Source organism: Salmo salar, chromosome ssa20 (genome assembly GCF_905237065.1).
Source record: "Salmo salar chromosome ssa20, Ssal_v3.1, whole genome shotgun sequence".
Classification (NCBI taxonomy): Eukaryota; Metazoa; Chordata; class Actinopteri; order Salmoniformes; family Salmonidae; genus Salmo; species Salmo salar.
This window is the reverse complement of record NC_059461.1, coordinates 7,122,242-7,147,544: the sequence shown is the minus strand read 5'-3', so window position 1 is coordinate 7,147,544 and position 25,303 is coordinate 7,122,242. Positions and strand designations below refer to the sequence as shown.

At 44.2% G+C, this 25,303-nt stretch overlaps 2 protein-coding genes across 3 annotated transcripts in view; one reads left to right on the top strand and one right to left on the bottom strand.

Moving 5' to 3' along the window:
• Positions 1-1,160: 1,160 nt before the first annotated feature.
• Positions 1,161-13,747, bottom strand: LOC106580183 (cysteine dioxygenase type 1). 2 transcript variants are annotated; one of them, XM_045704293.1, is made up of 6 exons: positions 13,469-13,747; positions 11,734-11,811; positions 10,976-11,130; positions 3,818-3,987; positions 2,896-2,931; positions 1,161-2,491 (listed from the first exon to the last, which is right to left on the bottom strand). In XM_045704293.1, the coding sequence occupies exons 1-6, from the start codon at positions 13,636-13,638 to the stop codon at positions 2,462-2,464; spliced, it is 639 nt and encodes a 212-aa protein (XP_045560249.1). In that variant the 5' UTR covers positions 13,639-13,747; the 3' UTR covers positions 1,161-2,461. The 2 variants fall into 2 exon arrangements, with proteins under 2 accessions (XP_045560249.1, XP_014016430.1); XM_014160955.2 differs by lacking the exon at positions 2,896-2,931 and having other exon boundaries at positions 13,469-13,746.
• The window catches only part of LOC100196459 (adaptor-related protein complex 3, sigma 1 subunit), a 56,484-nt gene continuing 33,550 nt past the window's right edge, over positions 2,370-25,303 (top strand). The window contains exon 1 of the mRNA XM_045702923.1: positions 2,370-2,645. The gene's annotated coding sequence lies outside the window, so the exon portion shown is untranslated. The remainder of the gene's footprint in view (positions 2,646-25,303) is intronic.

Sequence of the window (25,303 nt, the reverse complement as noted above, 5' to 3'; positions counted from 1 at the left end):
TTCAGTTCTGGTCGCATTATGGTCACAAAGTTTCTACTGGACACATCCTTAGTTTTACACAACTCATTCTCACTGTCTGTTAGAAATTCTTAGTTATTAATAGGATACTAATGAGCCTCCTCTGAACCATGAAGAGTTAAATGAGCAACGTGGCAAATTATGGCATTTGTCTGACCCCTAGCTACATTACTGACGGGGCTGTAAAACTACAGTGCTCTGGCACAGCTTGAAACTCTTTTCTGTTTGTGGTCATAGGCAAGGTTACGTTAAGAAAGGAACAGACTATGGTTATGAAATATAATGAACTTTGTCTTTTAACTCAAACTCATATTGAAACCTATATTACACATTTATACTCATTCTGACACCATATGAAGTTAACTCCACTAATTTTAGCTGTTGCTTGTGTACATGATGTACTTTGGTGCTAGACCAAAACCCCGCCCATCTGATATTTCCAAGCCAGCAAGATTGTTACAGTCACTGGCACAGTAGAAGGAACAACATTTGATTTGATATCCTTAAACTGCTATTAATCCATTGTCAGTCGATGATTACTGTATCATGCTGAGATTATAAAAACAGTTTGATATACGCACGTATGTACCTACACACACCAAATAACCAACTATTACCCTGTGAAAAACATTTGCTTAAAGTATGTTGTGTGTGCAGTCCATTTCACCATCAATGAGTTGATATATTGCTATGTTTGAGGACATGCGTGTTAGCTGAATTACTGGCATTAGGATAATGTTGGTAGAGGAACTATACTTCCATTATCAAGTTATTTTCTGAAGTTTCATTCAAATGTCATTAGGCACACAATGAACACAAACTACGGTACATTTAAAGTGTTCTTCCTATCTCAGTTACAATTGCCTTATTAATTCACCTCATTAAAACTGGACTCTTATCAAACACTTTTATCCAGTGTAGCATATACCAGGACAAGACTTTACCACATTCAATACTGGGACAAAATCAGATTTTAACACATTCATAAAAGATAGTTTCAAGAACAAATGTACTGTACATGCAAACATTTGTTAAGTGAGAACTTATATAAATATATATAAAGTAAGTGGTTTTATATCAGTAATGTCAAAAACATTTTGTTTGTTGGAGAGTACAGATTGATAAAATAAACACACACACAATTTCTCATGACATATGTAATGTTTAATGGTCAACAGTCAAAGCAAGGCTTATCATTCACAATATCTTATCATGCATTTTAAAGTCATGTTGCGTAATTTTTGCAACTACTAATTATTTAAGCCTCCAGATTTGGGATGGATATGTCAATGTTTAGTTCATACATGCATAATCTATGATCAGAATTACTGTCTTACCTCAATTAGCTATGAAATCCCAAAATGTTCCCCATGGGCCAGCCCCCTAGCAATTCGAGTTATTGCCAATGAGCTTCAGCCCCTCGCCATTTGAGTGACAGCTAACAAGTTGCACACACAGCAGAGCGAGAGCAATGATGTGGTGCACATATCTGCACATGTGACGTAGTACACAATTTCCGGGGACCACTTTTGTCTCGTTAGCGCTACTTTCAGAACTATTGGCTAAAAAGTATACAAAAGTACTGTAGAATCTCTTTAACTGACAATGCTATTGTGGCACTATGTTGTAAACTATCAACTATATAAATACATCTACAATTAAAACAACAGGCAAAATCCTGAGAAAAAGTGAGAGCATTGTCTTTATTATAATACAACCCTGCCCCTAAAGTCCAGACTCTCCTTGACTGGTCTCCTAATACATAGGTTGAAACCAATGAAACACATTCAAGAATGACACTGAAATAGCTAATACCAATTAACACCCCTTCTCATCCCCAAAAACTAAACACAGCAAATATAAATTACAGGCATCGTATTTTCCAATACATTTATAAAGCTTTACCTTTGCCAAATGCTCTAATTTGACTTTACAAACTATTTCATGTTACATCACTATTTTGACAAGTGTTAAGATAATTTTGTGTAAAAATCTATACCGCAATAAAAGTGCTCCATTGAGTGTAAAACTGTTGATCACAGAATGCTTTAGATCATCACTTTATGTGATTGAATAGACAACCTATTTCCACTCATACATTATACACTTCAACTGTCCGCCGTAACAGTCCAAAAGTGTGGTTACAGAGGTCATAGACACATAGGAATGCTGTTATTGGGAAGGGGTCTCCTCAGGCCTACCAAACAAAGAGCAGATTCAATCCATGGCTGAGCCTATTCATGCATTCATCCTGTGCTCATCAGTTTTTGCCAAGCTCACACTGGGCAGTGATAAAGCCATTCTAACTACCCACATGTCCTTTTGAACTGTCCGCTCCAATATAAACGGTTGTTTAGTTGTAGGTCCGCATTTTGCTTCTTTGCAGTGTCATGTTGACTGAATTTACAACATTGTCATTCCAAACGCAAATGTCTTCAGCTTCTTAGTTATTTTCTTGTGAGACTGTGGTTTCCTGTAAAAGACAAATGAGCAGTAAGTTAGACAATAGCCCGAAGCATCATAATATGCATCAAAGGAGAAATATGAGAGGAATCCAGCACTAAACCAATATTTGAAACCTGAATAAGCATTTATTTTGTCAATTCATTGAGGGGAGAGGTGGTAAGGTAAGTGGTAGTAGATCATTGTGTGCCCATACTCTTATCTTATCCTATATGCAAGCAATGTTGTAATAGTGCTGGCCAGACAGTGGTTTGGTCAAGGTAAACTTGTGCAATTTGTGGATTTTAGATAAGCTCTCTGCTGTTGGCAAACCCCAAGCAGAACTAGTCTGGTTCTGTTCTAGCATAACAGCACACAGCTAGCCTGAACATTAAAAGCAGACTCCAACCTGCTCTATAGATTAAAAGCTATTACCGTGTGGAATAGTCTTTCTGTTACACATCTGGCGGCCTGTGGAAACAGAGTCCTGAAATTCTTAAACTAACTTTGAAATATAAACTTAAACGCACAGAAAATGCAGTAAATGTATTTTAAAATACTAGGGGAGTGTCACTGAATTGTTGATTGTACTGTTATTTAAATGGGAGGAAACGACTTAGACTTCCTGTGTAATTAAACATCTGTAAACATTTGGAAGAAAAAGTAAATGTAGCCTTAACAGTACGGATGTGTCTGCAAGCAACGGAATAGATAAGCTTTACAGAATAGTGTGAAGAGCTCACAAACCAGGTGTGTTGTCATGATGTTTAGATACCAAAACACATATCATCTCATTATCCTATAGTCACCAAACATTAACTTTTACAACAAGTTGAACAATACTTTTTACAACAATGCTGTTAGTTAATGAAGGTCCACACACCATCAGGTTTTTACAGCTTTCAAAGTATGTTGTTTTTGTAATTCCATCTTAACTACCTAAGATAAGCTGCCAGCCATTTAAAGGACTTTTTTTCAGACATCCATGCGTCATTCATGGGACAACAACAGGTGTCCCATTGTTTCAATAAAGTTCTGGGACAATCGAATGAAATATAATGCCTGACGGTACTCTGTAAACTTTCAACAGCAAGCCACTTGAATAATATAAACAAATTTATGGCACCTTTCACCAATATGTTCACAAATTGCATCACTCTCCTGTGGCTTGGGTGATGCACTTATCCGCTTAGGTAAAAGAAAGTTGTACAACTTTACCTCAGTGATTGGAGATAATATCTAGGGTGTTAACACTTAATAAGATAATTTTGCAGTTAGAAGAGCAGGTAATGATATGGCTATGATAAGCTATACATCTATGGTTCTGTGTTTGGTCAATTTCTGAAAGAAGTCTTACAAATGGAGTCCTCTCTCCAAATTTGCTCCAGAACGTCATCTTGACAGTGTTCTTGTGTCCAGTCCGCTGGTCAAAGGTCTGGCAGGTATTGAAGGGGGGACTGTACAGGTGCAAACTGGCCGAACATTCTGTGTGACTGGCGTTCTCTACTCTGTGCAGCCCAAAGGAATCTAAAAGAGATAAACATCAAACATTTACACGATATGGAACCAGAATGTGAAACATTCACGTAGAGGTCGACCGATTAATCGGCGTGGGATGATTAATTAGGGCCGATTTTGAAGTTTTCATAACAATCGGTAATCAGCATTTTTGGATGCCAATTATGGCCGATTACATTGCATTCCACGAGAAAACTGTGTGGCAGGCTGACCACCTGTTACGAGAGTGCAGCAAGGAGCCAAGGTAAGTTGCTAGCTAGCATTAAACTTATCTTATAAAAAACAATCAATCTTCAAATAGTCACTAGTTAACTACATATGGTTGATGATATTACTAGCTTAACTAGCTTGTCCTGCATTGCATATAATCAATGCGGTGCCTGTTAATTTATCATCGAATCACAGCCTACTTCGCCAAACCGGTGACGATCTAACAAAAGCGCATTCGCGAAAAAAGCACAATCGTTGCACGATCAATGCCTTTATTAAAATCAATACACAGAAGTATATTTTTTTAAACCTGCATATTTAGTTAAAATTAATTAATATTAGCAGGCAGTATTAACTAGGCAAATTGTGTCACTTCTCTTGCGATCATTGCACGCAGAGTCAGGGTATATGCAACAGTTTGGGCCGCCTGGCACGTTGCGAACTAATTTGCCAGAATTTGACATAATTATGACATAACACTGAAGGTTGTGCAATGTAACAGCAATATTTAGACTAATTTAATGACCAAAGGCTCATATTTCTGTGTTTATTATATTATAATTAAGTCTGATTTACATGTACATTTAAGTCATTTAGCAGACGCTCTTATCCTGATAGAGCAGTCTGTCTGAGCGGTGGTAGGCAGCAGCAGGCTCATAAGCATTCATTCAACGTTTGCCAGCAGCTCTTAGCAATGCTTGAAGCACAGCGCTGTTTATGACTTCAAGCCTATCAACTCCTGAGATTAGGCTGGCAATACTAAAGTGCCTATTAGAACATCCAATAGTCAACGTTATATGAAATACAAATGGCATAGAGAGAAATAGTCGACGCGTCATAATTCCTATAATAACTACAACCTAAAACTTCTTATCTGGGAATATTGAAGAACTGGGAATATTGAACCACCAGCAAGGAACTTAAAAATTAGCTTTTTTACATGGCACATATTTCACATTTACTTTCTTCTTCAACACTGTGTTTTTGCATTATTTAAACCAAATTGAGCATGTTTCATTTGAGACTAAATAGATGTTATTTATGTATTATATTAAATAAAAATACAAATGTTCATTTGTCACGATTTCCGCCGAAGTTGTCTCCTCTCCTTGTTCGGGCGGCGTTCGACGTCACCGGCTGTCTAGCCATCACCGCTCCATTTCTCATTTATCCATTTGTTTTGTCTTGTTCCCTGCACACCTGGTTTTCATTCCCCAATCAATATACATGTATTTATTCCTCTGTTCCCCATCATGTCTTTGTGTAGGATTGTTTGTGTTATGTGACGAGGCCAGACTGGTTTGTTTTCTTCCATGGTATTTCACGAAGATGTTTATTGTTAAACATAATTCTTGTGACTGTTTTGCGCATTTTGCACTTTTGTCTCAATAACGTGTGCGCCTGTTCACAAATCTCTGCTCTCCTGTACCTGACTTCGCTACCAGTACGCACACCCCTGACAGAAGCCTACAACCACCATGGAGTCAGCAGGAGCAGGTACCCCGGTCAGAGGAGTCGAGGAACGCGTCCAGGAACACGCGGCAATGCTACATCATCTCGGTGCCATGATGGATCGCGTTGTCCAGTCTATGGACCGCTGGGAGAGACAGGAAGTCTCTCCAGCGCCTCGACCAGCGCAACCGGGGTTACCTCTACCCGTCCCATCCGGATCCAGCTCCAGTGGGATGCATCTCTCCCTTCCCAGGGAGTAGGATGGGACGGCCGCACAGTGCCAGGGGTTCCTTTTACAACTGGACCTATACCTGGCCACTGTTCACCCAGCTCCCTCAGGAAGGGAGAGAGTATCCGCCCTCGTCTCATGCCTCTCAGGGAGAGCTCTGGAGTGGGCAAATGCCGTGTTGGGAGAAGAAGACGCGGCATTGGACCACTTCGAGGAGTTCACCCGCCGCTTCCGGGCCGTCTTTGACCATCCGCCCGAAGGTAGAGCGACGGGGGAACGACTCTTCCATTTGAGGCAGGGGAGCGCACAGGATTTCGCGCTGGAGTTCCAGACCTTGGCCGCCGGAGCAGGATGGAACGACAGGGCCCTCATTGACCACTATCGATGCAGCCTACGTGAGGACATCCAACGGGAGTTGGCCTGCAGGGATGCCACCATCACCTTTGACCAACTGGTGGATCTGTCCATCCGGTTGGATAACCTGCTGGTCATCCGTGGACGTCCTGAGGGGGCTCTGTCGGTTCCATCTCCCAGCACTCCCGCTCCCATGCCCATGGAGTTGGGAGGGGCTGCGCGTAGGGAGGCTGGAGGAGGGGCCTTCACGTGCACCATCTGTGGCCGCAGAGGGCACACTGCCGGTCGGTGCCGGGTTGGTCCCTCTGGGAGTCGAGGCAGCAGGCAGGGCACTCTGGCGTCACCCCAGGTGAGTCTGCACCACTCTCATCCAGAATCCTCTGTTGTCCACCTGTTTGTACCTGTTTGTTTCCCTGAGTTCTCCCCGCATTCCCAGTATAAGGCGCTTGTCGATTCAGGCGCAGCTTGGAATTTTATCGACAGAGTGTTAGCTCTTAGTTTAGGGATCCCCATTATTCCTGTGGATAGACCGTTCCCGGTTCACGCTCTGGATAGTCGACCATTAGGCTCCGGGCTAACCAGGGAAGCCACCATCTCCCTGGCCATGGAGACGCAGGGGGGTCACGAGGAGAGAATCAGTCTCTTTCTCATTGACTCTCCTGCGTTTCCCGTGGTACTAGGCCTTCCCTGGTTAGCTCGTCATAACCCCACCATTTCCTGGCAACAGAGGGCTCTCACGGGGTAGTCGTGAGAGTGCTCGGGGAGGTGTGTAGGGGTTTCCGTTGGTGCTACCACGGTGGAAAGTCCAGACCAGGTCTCCACCGTGCGCATTCCCCCAGAATATGCCGATTTGGCTCTCGCCTTCTGTAAAAAGAAGGCGACTCAATTATCACCCCATCGACGGGGGGATTGTGCGATAAATCTCCTGATAGATGCTGCACTTCCCAGGAGTCACGAGTATCCCCTGTCACAAGCGGAGACAGTGGCTATGGAGACATATGTCTCCAAATCCCTGCGTCAGGGGTACATTCGGTCCTCCACTTCACCCGCCTCCTCGAGTTTCTTTTTTGTGAAGAAGAAGGATGGAGGTCTGCGCCCATGCATTGACTATAGAGGTCTCAATCAAATCACGGTGAGGTACAGTTACCCGCTACCTCTTATTGCCACGGCGATTGAGTCAATGCACGGGGTACAGTTCTTCACTAAACTGGATCTCAGGAGTGCGTACAATCTGGTGCGAATCCGGGAGGGAGACGAGTGGAAGACGGTGTTTAGTACCACCTCAGGGCATTATGAGTACCTCGTCATGCAGTACGGGTTGATGAATGCTCCATCAGTCTTCCAATCCTTCGTAGACAAGATTTTCAGGGACCTGCATGGGCAGGGTGTAGTGGTGTATATCGATGACATTCTGATATACTCCGCTACATGCGCCGAGCATGTGTCCTTGGTGCGCAAGGTACTTGGACGACTGTTGGAGCATGACCTGTACGTGAAGGCTGAGAAATGCCTGTTCTTTCAGCAGGCAGTCTCCTTCCTAGGGTATCACATTTCTACATCAGGGGTGGAGATGGAGAGTGACCACATAGCAGCCGTGCGTAATTGGCCGACTCCCACCACGGTAAAGGAGGTGCAGCGATTTTTAGGGTTTGCCAATTACAACCAGAGATTTATCCGGGGTTTTGGCCAGGTGGCTGCTCCCATTACCTCACTGCTGAAGGGGGGTCCTGTACGTCTGCAGTGGTCGGTTGAGGCGGACAGGGCTTTTGGGCACCTAAGAGCTCTGTTTACCTCCGGTCCCGTGCTGGCCCATCTGGATCCCTCTTTGGCATTCATAGTGGAGGTGGACGCGTCCGAGGCTGGGATGGGAGCCGTGCTCTCTCTCAGCGCCCGGGCACGCCACCGAAGCTCCGCCCCTGTGCTTTCTTCTCGAAGAAGCTCAGCCTGGCAGTGCAGAACTATGATGTGGGGGACTGGGAGCTGCTGGCTATGGTTTAGGCTTTGAAGGCATGGAGACATTGGCTTGAGGGGGCTAAACACCCTTTCCTCATCTGGACTGACCACCGCAACCTGGAGTACATCCGGGCATCTAGGAGACTGAATCCTCGTCAGGCAAGGTGGGCCATGTTCTTTACCCATTTTGTGTTTACCCTGTCCTACAGACCAGGTTCCCAGAATGTGAAGGCAGACACACTCTCTCGGCTGTATGACACAGAGGAGCGGCCCATGGATCAGACTCCCATTCTCCCGGCCTCCTGCCTGGTAGCGCTGGTTGTGTGGGAGCTGGACGCGGACATTAAGCAGGCATTGCGTACAGAGCCCGCTCCACTCCAGTGTCCCGTCAGGCGTCAGTACGTTTCGTCTGCTGTCCATGACCAGTTGATCTATTGGGCCCACACATCACCCTCCTCGGGTCATCCGGGGGTCGGTCGCTGTCTGTCTGGGAAGTACTGGTGGCCCACCTTGGCTCGGGACGTGAGGGTTTATGTTTCCTTCTGCTCGGTGTGTGCCCAGTGTAAGGCTCCTAGACATCTGCCCAGAGGAAAGCTACATCCCTTACCCGTTCCACAACGGCCTTGGTCACACCTCTCGGTGGATTTTCTAATGGATCTTCCTCCCTCACAGGGAAACACCACAATCCTGGTCGTTGCGGATCGTTTCTCTAAGTCCTGTCGTCTCCTCCCTCTGCCCGGTCTCCCTACGGCCCTACAAACTGCGGAAGCCCTGTTTACACACGTCTTCCGGCACTACGGGGTGCCTGAGGATATAGTGTCTCATCGAGGTCCCCAGTTCACTTCGAGAGTCTGGAGGGCGTTCATGGAACGTTTGGGGGTCTCGATCAGCCTCACCTCGGGTTTCCACCCCAAGAGTAACGGGCAGGTGGAGAGAGTGAACCAGGATGTGGGCAGGTTACTGCGGTCCTATTGCCAGGAACGGCCGTGGGAGTGGGCGGCGTTCGTGCCCTGGGCAGAGATGGCGCAAAACTCGCTCCGCCACTCCTCCACTAACCTCTCCCCCTTTCAGTGTGTATTGGGGTACCAGCCGGTTCTGGCATCGTGGCATCAGAGTCAGACCGAGGCTCCTGCGGTGGACGATTGGTTCAGACGCGCGGAGGAGACCTGGGAGGCCACCCATGGTCACCTCCAGCAGGCCGCGCTGTGCCAAAAGACCAGCGCGGACCGTCACCGCAGTGAGTCCCCGGTGTTCGCACCTGGCTCTCGACCCGAAACCTGCCCCTCCGCCTGCCGGGAAGCTGGGTCCGCAGTTTGTGGGGCCATTCAAAGTCCTGAGAAGAGTGAACAAGGTATGTTACAGGTTATAGCTTCCCCCCGATTACCATATTAACCCCTCATTCCATGTGTCTCTCCTCAGGCCGGTGGTGGCTGGTCCGCTCCAGGAGTCTGAGGTATGGGAGGTTCCTCCGCCCCCTCTGGACATCGAGGGGGCCCCAGCGTACTCTGTCTGTTCCATCCTGGACTCGAGGCGTCGGGCGAGGGGCCTTCAGTACCTCGTGGAGTGGGAGGGGTATGGTCCGGAGGAGAGGTGCTGGGTTCCGGTGGCTGATGTATTGGACCCTGAACTGCTGCGTGAGTTCCACAATCGCCGGCCGGATAGCCCTGCGCCTCGCCCTCGGGTCGTCCCCGAGGCCGGAGCCTCAGGGGCCTCGGTCTGTCGACGCACCGCTTGAGCCGCGCGTCAGGGAGGGGGGGTACCGTTACGACTTCCGCCGAATTCGGCTCCTCTCCTTGTTCGGGCGGCGTTCGGCGGTCGACGTCACCGGCTTTCTAGCCATCGCCGCTCCATTTATCATGTATCCATTTGTTTTGTCTTGTTCCCTGCACACCTGGTTTTCATTCCCCAATCAATATACATGTATTTATTCCTCTGTTCCCCATCATATCTTTGTGTAGGATTGTTTGTGTTACGTGCTTGTTGTTGACGCGCCAGACTGGTTTGTTTCTTCCATGGCATTTCAGGAAGATGTTTATTGTTAAACATAATTCTTGTGACTGTTTTGCGCGTTTTGCACTTTTGCCTCAATAACGTGTGCGCCTGTTTACAAATCGCTGCTCTTCTGTACCTGACTTCGCTACCAGTACGCACACACCTGACATCATTGTTCTTTCAGTATTGTTGTAATTGTCATTATTACAAATATATATATATATATATATATATATATATATACATAAAAATTGGCTGATTAATCGGTATTGGTATCGGTGGTAGAGAATCATAATCGGTCGACCTCTACATTCATGTATCACATAGCTGTAAGTTCCGCTTATGGTAATTTCACACCAAGCACAGCACATAGACCCAAACAAAGCACAGAGTCCCAGAGTATACATTAAGAATTTGTATAATACGTACCATCCTTTTTTAACATATACAACCAGATTTCAGTCAATCAAATAAATGAAAGTGAAGATATTCAGTAAGTGAATGTATATAAAGATATACATGCATATCGTCGCTGTCTGATGAAAACTTTACCATATTTTCCTATTAACGAACATACAATTATGAAACTTTAGAAGCTATTTTTATAAATGTTCTTGGTCCTAGAATCATGATATGTTCAGAGTACATTGAGGGAAGTTGCTGCGTTCAATAAATAAAAAAAGAATGAGAAATTGCATTACGACATTTTCATCAGACCGTGACGATATTATGTATGTAAATCATATGAACAAATGCCTCCTCATGTTGTCTGACACACAATGTTGAAGAAATACTAAACTGTCTTACCATTGATGTAGGCACACTGGTTTGTTTGCAGGATTCTCTGAGATTTCTGAACCATGTTGCATGTTTTTTTATCGGGCCATTCAAAAAGCGTCTCCTTCAGCTGGCCTTGCAGCAACTTCATGAAACAGTGGGAGTCTGTGTGGTCATGGATACTGCTGCAAGTGGTGGAAAACAGACAGTCTTAGAATGTGCCAGAACAGTGTTATGTGGGGCTCAGCAATCAAACATGTGGTTACATGCATGTACACCACCATTAGTTCTAAAATACAAGTCCTGTTTAAAGGGAAACTCTGCCTTTTGTGTTGGATATTACACATCTACTGACAAAAAGTATAACTTAACTCCTCAAACTATATTAGCTACAATCCAATATAGTGTTCCTTTCTCTGTGCCTAAAGCAACGTGACCAATTGTTCATATCTGTTAAGTTTCAAAAGGGCAATTTATTATATGGTTACCAAAAATGTATTTATCTTTATGAAACTTGCATAACGTTGACTTTCACAAGAACATTGGACTTTGTTATCTCCATACACTTTCTACCTGGAGCCTGTTTCTTCATTTCACTAGACCTATACTGCTGTTCTATCTGACAAGTCATATTGTAATAACACTGGTTCTGTCAATATTTATGACAATGCCAATATATACACTGTTACAGACATAGCACCTTAATTACCACATTAATTCTGAAGTAGAGGGATTTCATTGCCTCAGATCAAATAACTTGCATCATTGTTTTCAAAAAAATGTCTTACCTGCCGTGACCCTCTCCCCAACAGAGTATCATGAGGTTGAACTTTCCATTCCCTTCATCCACCAGGTTCCTTGTGTACCTGGAACACAAATATAAAACACAAACAGAAGTGTGGGTTAGAACAAAGGTAGTGCTTACCCATTAAATTATTGGGGGCATATATAGGGTGTGCGACTGTCTTTTAAATGACTACCACTCCAACATTTTTGGGTGTGTGTCAACTCATGATTTTGACTAGAACAAAGGTAGGACATCCACTGCCTTTGTTCACTGAAATTTAGGAAACTGAATCATATGCTATAGCCACAAACTGATTTCTGATTACCCCAATACTGTACATGAAAAACATCTGGCACAAATGCTAATGCCAAGTAGTGACATTCACATTCTTGAATGCAAAGCTCATTAGTTTGCACAGTCAGTTGGGGCATAATTATCTTGAGTCTACAGTCATTACAGTTACAGTTAGTGCAAGAAGATGGATTGCAATGTATTTTGTTCTCAGTGGTGTGACTCATTCAGAAAACTTAAAAATTATGTTTTAGCTCCACACTGTTTTATCCAATAATTTCCACAGTTCTGTCCAAAGACCTACAAATGCTACTCTCAAATTCTTAATAAGTGACTGACCTATAAACATGTATTAGGAGTACTGAAAAAGGAGTATTAATATCAGATGATATAGAACCTCATATGGCCCAGTTCATGTCTCTAATCATAAATTATATTTAATAGCGCATATGCTGTAAGTAACACGTGCATTACGTCTATAAAGTAATTCGAACCATTACAGACATGTTGTTCCCTCGTTTGCACGAAAGTCGATGGGTACACCAGTCACGTTTTTGAGCGCATAGAAAATCGTGTTTTTGTGGCAGCTGCAACCCTGATTGTGTGACCATACCGCAAACGCAAAAGGAATCTGTCTCTAAATTCTGATTGGCGGAGGGGTTCCCACCCTCGATTTACTCCTACAAGAACCAAAACAACCCCCAGTTTATGGTGCAAGCCGGGAAAACTGTGGATAGAGCGTTTTCTTTTGTTGAAGCACACAATGAAACTCATTTTGAAAGTCTCCTTCAATTCTAAACATCTTCGAATGTAATTTTTTGAACGTTTTAAAGTGAGAGCACGGATGCTAGGCTATAATTAACAAATATTAAATCTATTGCTTACACCTTTTTACATGGCAAAAGTTTAATATAATTATGCTTTTTAGTAGCCTATTCAAATGAGTTTTGCAGATAAAATGCAACATGTAGGCTATATTAACAATATATAACACAATCAATAATTGCAAATATATTATGAGACATCACATTAAGCTAAATAAAAGGTTAAATAAAATGTAAATATAATTCCCGTTAAATCCCCTGAGAAGAAGCCTTTGTCATGCGTTGAATATGTTTAGGGATTTTGCCTGCTGATCACTTGTGCTACACCTTTGAAGTTAAAGTTTGCACCAGCACCCCACCAATTTCAAGGTAATAACTGGAGTTTTTGCAATTCATTGTAATACTATTAGTTGCAGGATTTCACGATAAGGTGGTAACTGCATATAGCCTAATTAGTGATGTTTTTTGTACCGATTTAAAAAAAAAAAAATAGTACTTTTATCATCAGGCCATAGGATAACTTTTAAATTAAACAGGCCTACTCAATCTCGACAATACAGGAGCCATAAATATACTTTTCAAAATAATAAACATAGGCCTATTTATTCGTTTATTTTTTACCTGAACTGGTCGAATTTTGCAAATTTCATCCATTCCTGTGGATTGCTGTCATATGCTTCCATTATATTTTGCACCTCCTCCACATTGATATTGTCACTTTCAAAGATTTTATGCAAAACTTTGATCAGCTCATCAAGAGTTTCTGGTTTCATCACTTCGGTTTGCTCCATGTTTAAGTGCGTATTTATCCCGGCAAGCTTGCTTTCTAACTAACTTTTGAGCATCGCCTAGTCTTTATAGCGTCGCCTACTCTTTTTGGGGCCAACTGTTGTTGGACTGTACCATTATGAAAAAGGGTGAACATATTAGTTAAAATATGAAAACCCTTTATGGGAATAACATCAATATTAAAATCAACATTAACATTGTAAATAATACAAGGTATTTTATTTACAAGATACACTTAAATTATTGGTGTTAAAATATTATTAATTATTTACCCCCACATCAAGAACTTGGACCAATCCTTGCCTTGGCCGCAGCTGTTAACAAAATCGTTCCTTTCTTTTCATCATTCTTTTATTTGTATTTGACTGTCTACAATAGCCCCCTTGCCCTCTTAATGAGGCAGGTCTTAGGAATTGAGTCAACGAGTCAGAGAGAGAGAGCAGAGTTTTAGTAGCCTAATAACAAAACAACATATCACTTGTGAGAAAATTAAATACATTTAAAACAATTATATTTCTCTGTTTCAGACAGTGATATTGATTTGTAATAATAACTATTAGTTATTATTTTATGCTAATAACAGCATTAAGAAAACTCAAGATAATATTTTGTTATCATTGTTGGTTAAATATGGAAAATAGGCCTATTTAAAGTCTATCAGATCATAACAACACCTAAGCTTTTCATACATCTGTGCAAACTACCAATTTGGAGCTCACACCCAGTCATTTAAGTGTAATGGCGGTTGGGCAGTGAACTACACTGAGACCTGAAAAGATGCGTTGGTGCCTCGAGTAAAGGCTTTAGCTCAGTGGGCTAACACAATCTCGTGGAGCAAAGTTACAAACAACTTGATCACATTGGTACAATGTCACAGATTCACAGTGGTGTAAATTACTTAAGTAAAAACACTTTGAAGTACTACTTAAATATTTTTTGGGGGTATATAGAATGGTGCCAGAGCAGATGGCTGCTGTTTTACGGCTCCTAACCAATTGTTTTTGTGTGTTTCGCATTGTTTGTAACGTTTTTTGTACATATTGTTGATGCTACCATCTCTTATGACCGAAAAGAGCTCCTGCATATCAAAACAGCAATTACTTACCGCGAACTGGACAAAGATTTTTTCTTTAATGAGTCGGACGCAAAGGATATAATGTTGCTCCCAGAGAAGGCCAAAATCCCTGTCATTCGCATGAAGAAAAGGAAATACAGAGGGCGAAGAACAGGGTGAGACTATCCCAACAATTTACATTTACATTTAAGTCATTTAGCAGACGCTCTTATCCAGAGCGACTTACAAATTGACAATAGGACATTAAAACTGTAATATCTTATGTTTCACTGAGTCGTGGCTGAACGACGACACGGATAATATACAGTTGGCTGGGTTTTCCGTGCATCGGTAGGACAGAACAGCCACGTCTGGTAAGATGAGGGGCGGGGGTGTGTGTCTATTTGTCAATAACGGCAGGTGCGCGATTAAGGTAGTCTCAAGGTATTGCTCCCCTGAGGTGGAGTACCTCATGATAAGCTGTTGTAACGGCCGTCGATTGTAGTTGAAGAAGAAGTGGACCAAAACGCAGCGTGGTAAGTGTTCATGATATTTATTACCAAGAAACACTCAAACAAGAAATAACCAAAAAAACAACAAAATGAAAGCGAACAGTTCCGTCAGGCACAGAATGCTAAACAGAAAATAACTACTCACAAAACACAGGTGGGAAAAGGCTGCCTAAGTATGATTCCCAATCAGAGACAATGATAGACAGCTGCCTCTGATTGGGAACCCTACTCGGTCAAAACAAAGAAATATACAACATAGTATGCCCACCCCACATCACACCCTGACCTAACAAATAGAGGAATAAAACGTCTCTCTAAGGTCAGGGCGTGACAGTACCCCCCCCCCCCCAAAGGTGCGAACTCCCGGCCGCAAACCTGAACCTATAGGGGAGGGTCCGGGTGGGCATCTACCCTTGGTGGTGGCTCCGGTTCGGGGCGTAGCCCCCGCTCCGCTTGCTGATCCCTCCGCTTTTGTGTAACCAGACCATGGATCGTCGCCGGAGGAACAGGACCGTGGATCATCGCCGGAGGCTCTGAACTGGGAACCCCCACTGGAGGTTCTGGACCGCCGACCGCCGCTAGAGACTCCGGACCGCAGATCGCCGCTGGAGACTCCGGACCGCAGACCGCCGCTGGAGACTCTGGACCGCAGACCGCCGCTGGAGACTCTGGACAGGGGACCGTCGCTGGAGACTCTGGACTGGGGACCGTCGCTGGAGGCTCCTGACTGGGAACCGTCGCTGCAGGCTCTTGACTGGGAACCGTCGCTGCAGGCTCTTGACTGGGAACCGTCGCTGCAGGCTCTTGACTGGGAACCGTCGCTGCAGGCTCTTGACTGGGAACCGTTGCTGCAGGCTCCGGACCGGGGACCGTCGCCGCAGGCTCCGTGCCATGGATCATCACTACAGGCTCCGCGCCATGGATCATCACTGGAGGCTTCGTGCCATGGATCATCACTGGAGGCTTCGGGCCATGGATCATCACTACAGGCTCTGGGCCATGGATCATCATTGGAGGCTTCGTGCCATGGATCATCACTACAGGCTCCGGGCCATGGATTATCACTGGAGGCTTCGTACCATGGATCATCACTGGAGGCTTCGTACATGGAGCCGGAACAGGTCTCACCGGACTCGGGAGACGCACTGGAGACCGGGTGCGTGGAGCTAGCACAGGATATACTGGGCCGCGGAGGCGCACTGGACTCCTGGAGCGTAGGGCTGGCACCACCCGCCCTGGCTGGATGCTTACTTTAGCCCGGCAAGTGCGGGGCGCTGGCACAGGACGAACTGGGCTGTGAAGGCACACTGGCGACACAGTGCATAGAGCTGGTGCAGGATATACTGGGCCGTGGAGGCGCACTGGAGGTCTGGAGCATATGGCTGGCACAACCCGTCCTGGCTGGATGCTCACTTTAGCCCGGCAAGTGCGGGGCGCTGGCACAGGATGAACTGGGCTGTGAAGGCGTACTGGCGACGCAGTGCGTAGAGCTGGCGCAGAATATCCTGGACCGAAGAGGCGTACTGGAGACCAGGAGCTCTGAGCCAGCACAATCCGTCCTGGCTGAATGCCCACTCTAGCACGGCAAATGCGGAGTGCAGGCACAGAGCGCACCAGGCTATGAATGCGCACTGGAGATATAGTACGCATCACAGCATAACACGGTGCCTGACTGGTCACATGCTCCCCACGGTAAGCATGGGGAGTTTGCTCAGGTCTCAACCCTGACTCCGCCAATCTCCCCGTGTGCCCCCCCCCCCCAATTGTTTTTTTTGGAGCTGCCTCTTGGGCTTCCGTTGTTGCCGTGCTAGTTCCTCATAGCGTCACCGTTCTGCTGCCTCTATTTCCTCCTTTGGACGCCGATACTCCCCGTCCTGTCTCCAGGGTCCTTTCCCGTCTAGGATTTCCTCCCAGGTCCATTCATCCTGACCACACTGCTTGGTCCTTTGGTGGTGAGTAGTTCTGTAACGGCCGTCGTTTGTAGTTGAAGAAGAAGTGGACCAAAACGCAGCGTGGTAAGTGTTCATGATATTTATTACCAAGAAACACTCAAACAAGAAATAATAATAAAAAAAAATAATTAAACGAAAGCGAACAGTTCCGTCAGGCACAGATTGCTAAACAGAAAATAACTACCCACAAAACACAGGTGGGAAAAGGCTGCCTAAGTATGATTCCCAATCAGAGACAACGATAGACAGCTGCCTCTGATTGGGAACCCTACTCGGTCAAAACAAAGAAATATACAACATAGAATGCCCACCCCACATCACACCCTGACCTAACAAATAGAGGAATAAAACCTCTCTCTTGTCACAATTGTCTTCTGTAAAAATGGACCAAGACGCAGCAGGTACGTGAATGCTCATCTTGATTTTTAATTAATCTCAAAAATGAACATACAAAATAACAAAACACAAAAAACGAACACTCGACAAATAAACAGTCTGGTAAGGCACAAGGCTATACACAGAATAATCACCCACAAATCACACATACAAACACACCCTAATATATGGGACTCTCAATCAAAGGCAGATAGACAACACCTGCCTTCAACTGAGAGTCCCAACCCCAATCAACCAAACATAGAAACACACAACCTAGACTAACCATAGAATTAACTAAACATAAACCAAAACCCGGAAATACTAAATCAAACACCCTTTACACAAACACACCACCCCGAACCACATAAAACAAATACCCCCTGCCACGCCCTGACCAAACTACAAAACAATTAACCTTATATACTGGCCAGGACGTGACATCTCTAAGGTCAGGGCGTGACAGCTGTAGACCACAGTATCTACCAAGAGAGTTTTCATCTATATTTTTCGTAGCCGTCTATTTACCACCACAAACCAACACTGGCACTAAGACCGCACTCAACAAGCTGTATAAGGCCATAAGCAAACAAGAAAATGCTCCTCCAGAAGTGGCGATCCTATTGGCCGGGGACTTTAATGCAGGCAAACTTAAATCCGTCACATGTGCAACCAGAGGAAAAAACTCTACACCACCTTTACTCTATACACAGAGATGCGTACAAAGCTCTCCCTCGCCCTCCATTTGGAAAATCTAACCATAATTCTATCCTTCTCAATCCTGTTTACAAGCAAAACGAATGCAGGAAGTACCAGTGACTGGCTCAATACGGAGGTGGTCAGATGACGCTACAGGACTGTTTTGCTAGCACAGACTGGAATATGTTTCGGGATTCATCCAATTCCATTGAGGAGTATATAGGTATACAGGGGTGGTAGGTAGCCTAGTGGTTAGAGCGTTGGGCCAGTAACCAAAAGGTTGCTAGATCGAGTCCCCGAGCTGACAAGGTAAAAAGCTGTAGTTCTGCCCCCAACTGTTCCTAGGCCATCATTGTAAATAAGAATTTATTCTTAACTGACTTTATTATTTTTTTAAATACCACCTCAGTCACCGGCTTCATCAATAAGTGCATCAACGACATCGTCCCCACAGTGACTGTACGTACATATACTAATCAGAAGCCATGGATTACAGGCAACATCCGCACCGAGTTTAAGGCTAGAGCTGCCACTTTCAAGCAGCAGTACATTAATCTGGACGCTTATAAGAAATTCCGCTATGCCCTCAGACGAACCATCAAACAGGCAAAGCGGCAATACAGGACTAAGAATTAATCCAACTACACCGGCTCTGACGCTCGTCGGACGTGGCAGGGCTTGGAAACTATTACGGACTACAAAGGGAAACCCAGACAGTTCTACCAGATGGGCTAAATGCCGTTAATGCTTGCTTCGAGGCAAGCAACACTGAGGCATACATGAGAGCACCAGGTGTTCCAGACGACTGTGTGATCATGCTCTCCGTAGCCGATGAGAGCAAGATCTTTAAAGAGGTCAACATTCAGAAGGCCGTGGGGCCAGACGGATTACCAGGACGTTTACGCAGAGCATGCATGGACCAACTGGCAAGTATCTTCACTGACATTTTTCAACCTCTCCCTGACCGAGTCTGTAATGCCTACATGTTTCAAGCAGGCTATATTAGTATGTGCCCCCGAAAGTGAAGGTAACCTGCCTAAAAGTCTACCGCTCCGTAACACTCACGTCGGTAGCCAGTAAGTGATTTGAAAGGCTGATCATGGCTCACATCAACATCATCATCATCCTGAAAAACCTAGACTCACTCCAATTCACATACCGCCCCAACAGATCCACAGATGACGCAATCTCAATAGCACTCCACACTGCCCTTTCCCACCTGGACAAAAGGAACACCTATGTGAGAATGCTGTTCATTGACTGCAGCTCAGCGTTCAACACCATAGTGCCCACGAAGCTCATCACTAAGCTAAGGACCCTGGGACTAAACACCTCCCTCTGCAACTGGATCCCGGACTTCCTGGCGGACCGCCCCCCCAGGTGGTAAGGCTAGGCAACAACACATTTGCCACGCTGATCCTCAACACGGGGCCCCTCAGGGGTGGGTGCTTAGTCCCCTACTGTACTCGCCAATGACTGAGTGGCCAAGCACGACTCCAACAACATCATTAAGTTTTGCTGACGACACAACGGTGGTAGGCCGACAACGATGAGACAGCCTATAGGGAGGAGGTCAGAGACCGCTACCTCAATGTGAGCAAGACAAAGGAGATGATCGTGAACAACAGGAAAAGGAGGGCCGAACATACCCCCATTCACATCGAAGGGGCTGTAGTGTAGAGGGTTGAGAGTTAAGTTCCTTGGTGTCCACATCACCAACAAACTATCATGGTCCAAACACACCAAGAAAGCCATGAAGAGGGCACGACAACGCCTTTTCCCCCTCAGGAGATTGAAAAGATTTGGCATGGGTCCCCAGATCCTCAAAAGGTTATACAGCTGTACCATCGAGAGCATCCTGACCGGTTGCATCACCGCCTGGTATGGCAACTGCTTGGCATCCGACCATAAGGCACTACAGAGGGTAGTGCGTACAGCCCAGTACATCACTGGGGCCAAGCTTCCTGCCATCCAGGACCTATATAATAGGCGGTGTCAGAGGAAGTCCCCAGAAATGGTCAAAGACTCCAGTCACCCAAGTGATAGACTGTTCTCTTTGCTACCGCATGGCAAGAGGTACCGGAGTGCCAAGTCTAGGTCTAAAAGGCTCCTTAACAGCTTTTACCCCCAAGCCAGAAGACTGCTGAACAATTAATGGCCACTCTTTGCATTGACCACGCCCGCTTTGTTTTTACACTGCTGCTACTTGCTGTTTATTATCTATGCATTATCACTTTATCCCTACCTACATGTACAAATTACCTCGACTAACCTGTACCCCCGCACATTGACTCGGTACGGTTCCCGCTGTATATACTGTAGTCATATTATTAATATTTTCTTGTGTTACTTTTATTAAAAAAATATTATGTTTAGTTTATTTAGTAAATATTTTCTTAACTCTATTTTCTTAAAACTGCATTGTTGGTTAAGGGCTTGTATGTAGGCATTTCTGTCACGAATGTCGTAATGTAGAGACCAAGGCGCAGCGGGTTGCGTGCTCATCATTATTTTATTTAAACGGGAACACGGAAAAAAACAAGAAAACAAAGAAGCGACAGAATGACAGTTTCGCAGGCTAAACTAACAGCAGTGCAAAGACAACTACTCACAAAGGGACAGGTGAAAAAACGAGCTCCTTAAGTATGACTCTCAATCAGAAACAACGATGTACAGCTGTTCCTGATTGAGAGCCACACCAGGCAAACAAAGAAATACACAACATAGACAACCTAGAATACAAAACAAGAACATAAACCAAAAACCCCGGAACACATCAATTCAACACCCCTCTAAGTATACACACACCCCGAACCATATAAAACAAATACCCCCTGCCACGTCCTGACCAAACTACAATAACCAATAACCCCTTATACTGGTCAGGACGTGACAATTTCACGGTAAAGCTTATCTGTTGTATTCGAGACATGTGACAAATAAAATTTGATTTGTACTTTACTCTTTATATTTTTTTTACAAATTTTACTTTTACGTCACTACATTCCAAAAGAAAATAATATACTTTTTACTCCATACATTTTCCCTGACACCCAAAAATACATTTTGAATGCTTAGCAGGACAGGAAAATGTTCCAATTCTCTCACTTATCAAGAAAACATCCCTGGTCCTCCATACTGCCTCTGATCTGGTGGACTCCCTAAACACACATGCTTGTTTGTAAATTATGTCTGGGTGTTGGCGTGTGCCCCTGGCTATCTGTAAAAAAAATATATATATGAAAATGGTGCAGTCTGGTTTGCTTAATATGAGACATTTAAAATTATTTATACTTTTAATACTTAATTATATTTCAGCAGTTTAATTTTACTTTCGATATTTAAGTATATTTAAAACCAAATATTTTTTGACTTTTACTCAAGGAGTGTTTTACTGGGTGACTTTCACTTTTACTTGAGTCATTTTCCATGAGGGTATATTTACTTTTACTCAAGTTTGACAATTTAGTACTTTTTCCACCTCCACCTTCCACCTTCAGTCAGTTTATCAGCTGCTGGGGTCTGTGTGGAGAGGGCGAGGAGGTCAAAGGGGGGTGAACTGTGACGTGAGGGTGTGGTGACTGGAATTGAACCATGCACATGCAATGAGTAACAGGTCTGAGACTTGGGTCAGACTTGGGTCAGTTCCCTGATCTATTGCCAATGCTTAGCTCAGCGTCTTGCAACATTTGCAGCACATGATGATCTGGGTTCAATGCCAGTCATTGCCAGAGAAAGGGTTTAAACTGAGACATTTTATTGCTCAGGCATTATTACGGTTGAAGGATATAATTTGGTTATACACTGTATATACAAAAGTATGTGGACACCCATTCAAATTAGTGTTCGGATATTTCAGCCACACCCGTTGCTGACAGGTATATGAAATTGAGCACACAACCATGCAATCTCCATAGACAAACATTTGTAGTAGAATGGCCTCACTGAAGAGCTCAGTAACTTTCCATGTGGCACCATCATAGGATGCCACCTTTCCAACAAGTCAGTTCATCAAATTTCTGCCCTGCTAGAGTGCTGTTATTGTGAAGTGGAAATGTCTAGGACCAACAGTGGCTCAGCCGCGAAGTGGTAGGCCACATAAGCTCACAAAACAGGACCGCCGTAGCAACACACACTATCGAGTTCCAAACTGCCTCTAGAAGAAATGTCAGCACAAGAACTGTTTGTTGTGAGCTTCATGAAATGGGTTTCCATTGTCGAGCAGCCGCACACAAGCCTAAGATCACCATGCACAATGCCAAGCATTGGCTGGAGTGGTGTAAAGCTCGCCTACATTGGACTCTGGAACAGTGGAAATGAGTTCTCTGGACTGATGAATCACGTGTCACCATCTGGCAGTTCGATGGACGAATCTGGGTTTGGTGGATGCCAGGAGAACGCTTCCTGCCAGAATGCATAGTGCCAACTGTAAAGTTTGGTGGAGGAGGAATAATGATCTGGAGCTGTTTTTCATGGTTCAGGCTAGGCCACTTTGTTTCAGTGAAGAGATATTCTTAACACTACAGCATACCATGACATTCTAGACGATTCTGTGCTTCCAAATTTGTGGCAACAGTTTGGTGAAGGCCTTTTCCTGTTTCAGCTTGACAATGCCCCCACACACAAATCGAGGTCCATACAGAAATAGTTTGTAGAGATTGGTGTTCGAAGAACTTGACTGGCCTGCACATAGCCCTGACTTCAACCCCATCAAACAACTTTGGGATGAATTGGAACGCCGACTGTGAGCCAGGCCTAATTGCCCAACATCAGTGCCCAACCTTGCTCTTGTTGCTGAATGGAATTAAGTCCCCACAGCAATGTTCCAACATTTAGTGGAAAGCCTTCCCAGAAGAGTGGAGGCTGTAATAGCAGAAAAGGGGACCAACTCCATATTAATGCCCATTATTTTGGAATGAGATGTTTGACGAGCAGGTGTCCACATACTTTTGGTCATATAGTTTTGCTTATTGTCAACATTTGTCTTTAGTTATTATTACCATTGTATATCCTTTTTCACCCACTGCTATACTTTCTGCACACCTTCCATGGATCCTCCCCAAACTACACGGTGACTAAATTGAAATCACCATGTAACGTTTAATCATGGATCTTAATTCCCACCACAAAAACAGCCTGTAGGTTATCCAGACATGGTGCCATTTGTTCCCAGCTACTGGAAATTAACTGGGAAGAAATTAACTGTGTACAGTATAGGCATATAGATGTATACATATATAGGTCAGAAGGACATAGTCAAAATATACGGAACTAATCATTTTGTCCAATAGTTTTCACTTTTGTAAGAAATATTGGCAATATTAAGATTGAATTTCATGATGAACAGTTATGGCCAGGCATCATGACACTTTGGACATACAAGTAACTGCCAAAAACAAGGAAACATTTGAGTAAATTAGGGATATAAAGTATACTGAAAGCAGGTGCGTCCACACAGGTATGGTTCTTGAGTTAATTAAGCAATTAACATCACTTCATGCTTAGGGTCATGTTTAAAAATGCCCAGTTGCCCATTATTTTGGCTACCATGGCTAGAAAAGATCTCAGTGACTTTGAAAGAGGGGTCGCAAAGGAGAAAAGGGGATTTAAAGTGTGTGTGTGTTTGTCTGTCTCAGTCACCATATCAACCGAATTGAACACTTATGGCAGACTCATTCTGTAACGACGCCTGAGACAGCGTTTTCCACCACTATCAAAACACCAAATGATGGAATTTATCATGGGAGAATTGTGTAGAATCCCTCCAATAGAGTTCCAGACACTAGTAAAATCTATGCCAAGGAGCATTGAAGCTGTTCTGGCAACTCGTGGTGGCCCAAAGCCCAGTTAAGATACTTTGCTCTTGAGCAAGGCAGTTAACCCCTAACAACAACTGCTCCCCGGGCGTGGGTGACGTGGATGCACATCTCTGATTCAGAGTTGGGTTAAATGCGGAAGATACAATTTGGTTGAATGCATTCAGTTGTGCAACTGACTAGGTATCCCTAGGTGTCGAAAGCGTTCCACAGGGATGCTGGCCCATGTTGACTTGAATGCTTCCCACAGTTGTGTTAAGTTGCATGGATGTCCTTTGGGTGGTAGAGCATTCTTGATACACACAGGAGTGTGAAAAACCCAGCAGCGTTGCAGTTCTTAACACACTCAAACCGGTGCGCCTGGCATCTATTACTATACCTCGTTCAAAGGCACCTAAATCTTTTGTCTTGCCCATTCTGAATGGCACACATACACAATCCATGTCTGAATTGTCTCAAGACTTAAAAATCCTTCTTTAACCTGTCTCCTCCCCTTCATCTACATTGATTGAAGTGGATTCTACAAGTGACATCAATAAGGGATCATAGCTTTCACCTGGATTCACCTGGTCAGTCTATGTCATGGAAAGAGCAGGTGTCCTTAATGTTTTGTACAGTGTATATTTGTTTGCTTATTAATCTAAATCAATCGGGCTCTTGCTCCACCTAGAGGCTTAACCTAGGTGAAACATGTCCAAAAATGAAAACAATGGCACTTGTGGGAAGTATGGGTGTAGGCCTAACCAGAAGATTGCTGTTTCCGATTCATCAGGTAAATGGGAATAATGGGGATGTCATTCTCCCACACAGCTATTTCACTACTTTACTAAATGAAAAGACTGGACCAAATAGGAAATGCTGACATGATATGGATAGGCCCATTTAAAAAATAAAAATGTTATTGTAGCTGTAGGCTTTAGCCTGTAGTTTTTCCTATTGTACAACAAAATTTATTGGAAACCTGATGACTCACACAAATTCACTCATAGAAGAGAGAGAGAAAGAAAGACAGAGAGAGAGGAGTTTGACGTTGGAGAGTGGTCATGGTTGGAATATGGGCATCAGTTCAGTGAAGTGTTGGAGGAGCTGGGTAGTAACGGATTACTTGTAATGTATTACGTAATTCAGATGACAAAAATGAACAAATTGTAATCAGCCCAGATAACTTTTAAAAATGTAAGTGGATGACAGTTACATCATTCTTAACAGCTGATTACATTTTGGATTAATATCAATCTGTGGGCTGCAAGTGTTTGCCT

Bases quoted from the DNA above. Each gene is read 5' to 3' on its own strand.
- LOC106580183 (XM_045704293.1), bottom strand. From the start codon at position 13,638: ATGGAGCAAACCGAAGTGATGAAACCAGAAACTCTTGATGAGCTGATC. The intron at 11,812-13,468 runs GTAAAAAATAAA...TTTGTGTTCCAG, and splicing joins GCAAAATTCGACCAGTTCAG to GTACACAAGGAACCTGGTGG. The intron at 2,492-2,895 runs GTAATAGCTTTT...TGTCTTTTACAG, and splicing joins CAGAAAGACTATTCCACACG to GAAACCACAGTCTCACAAGA.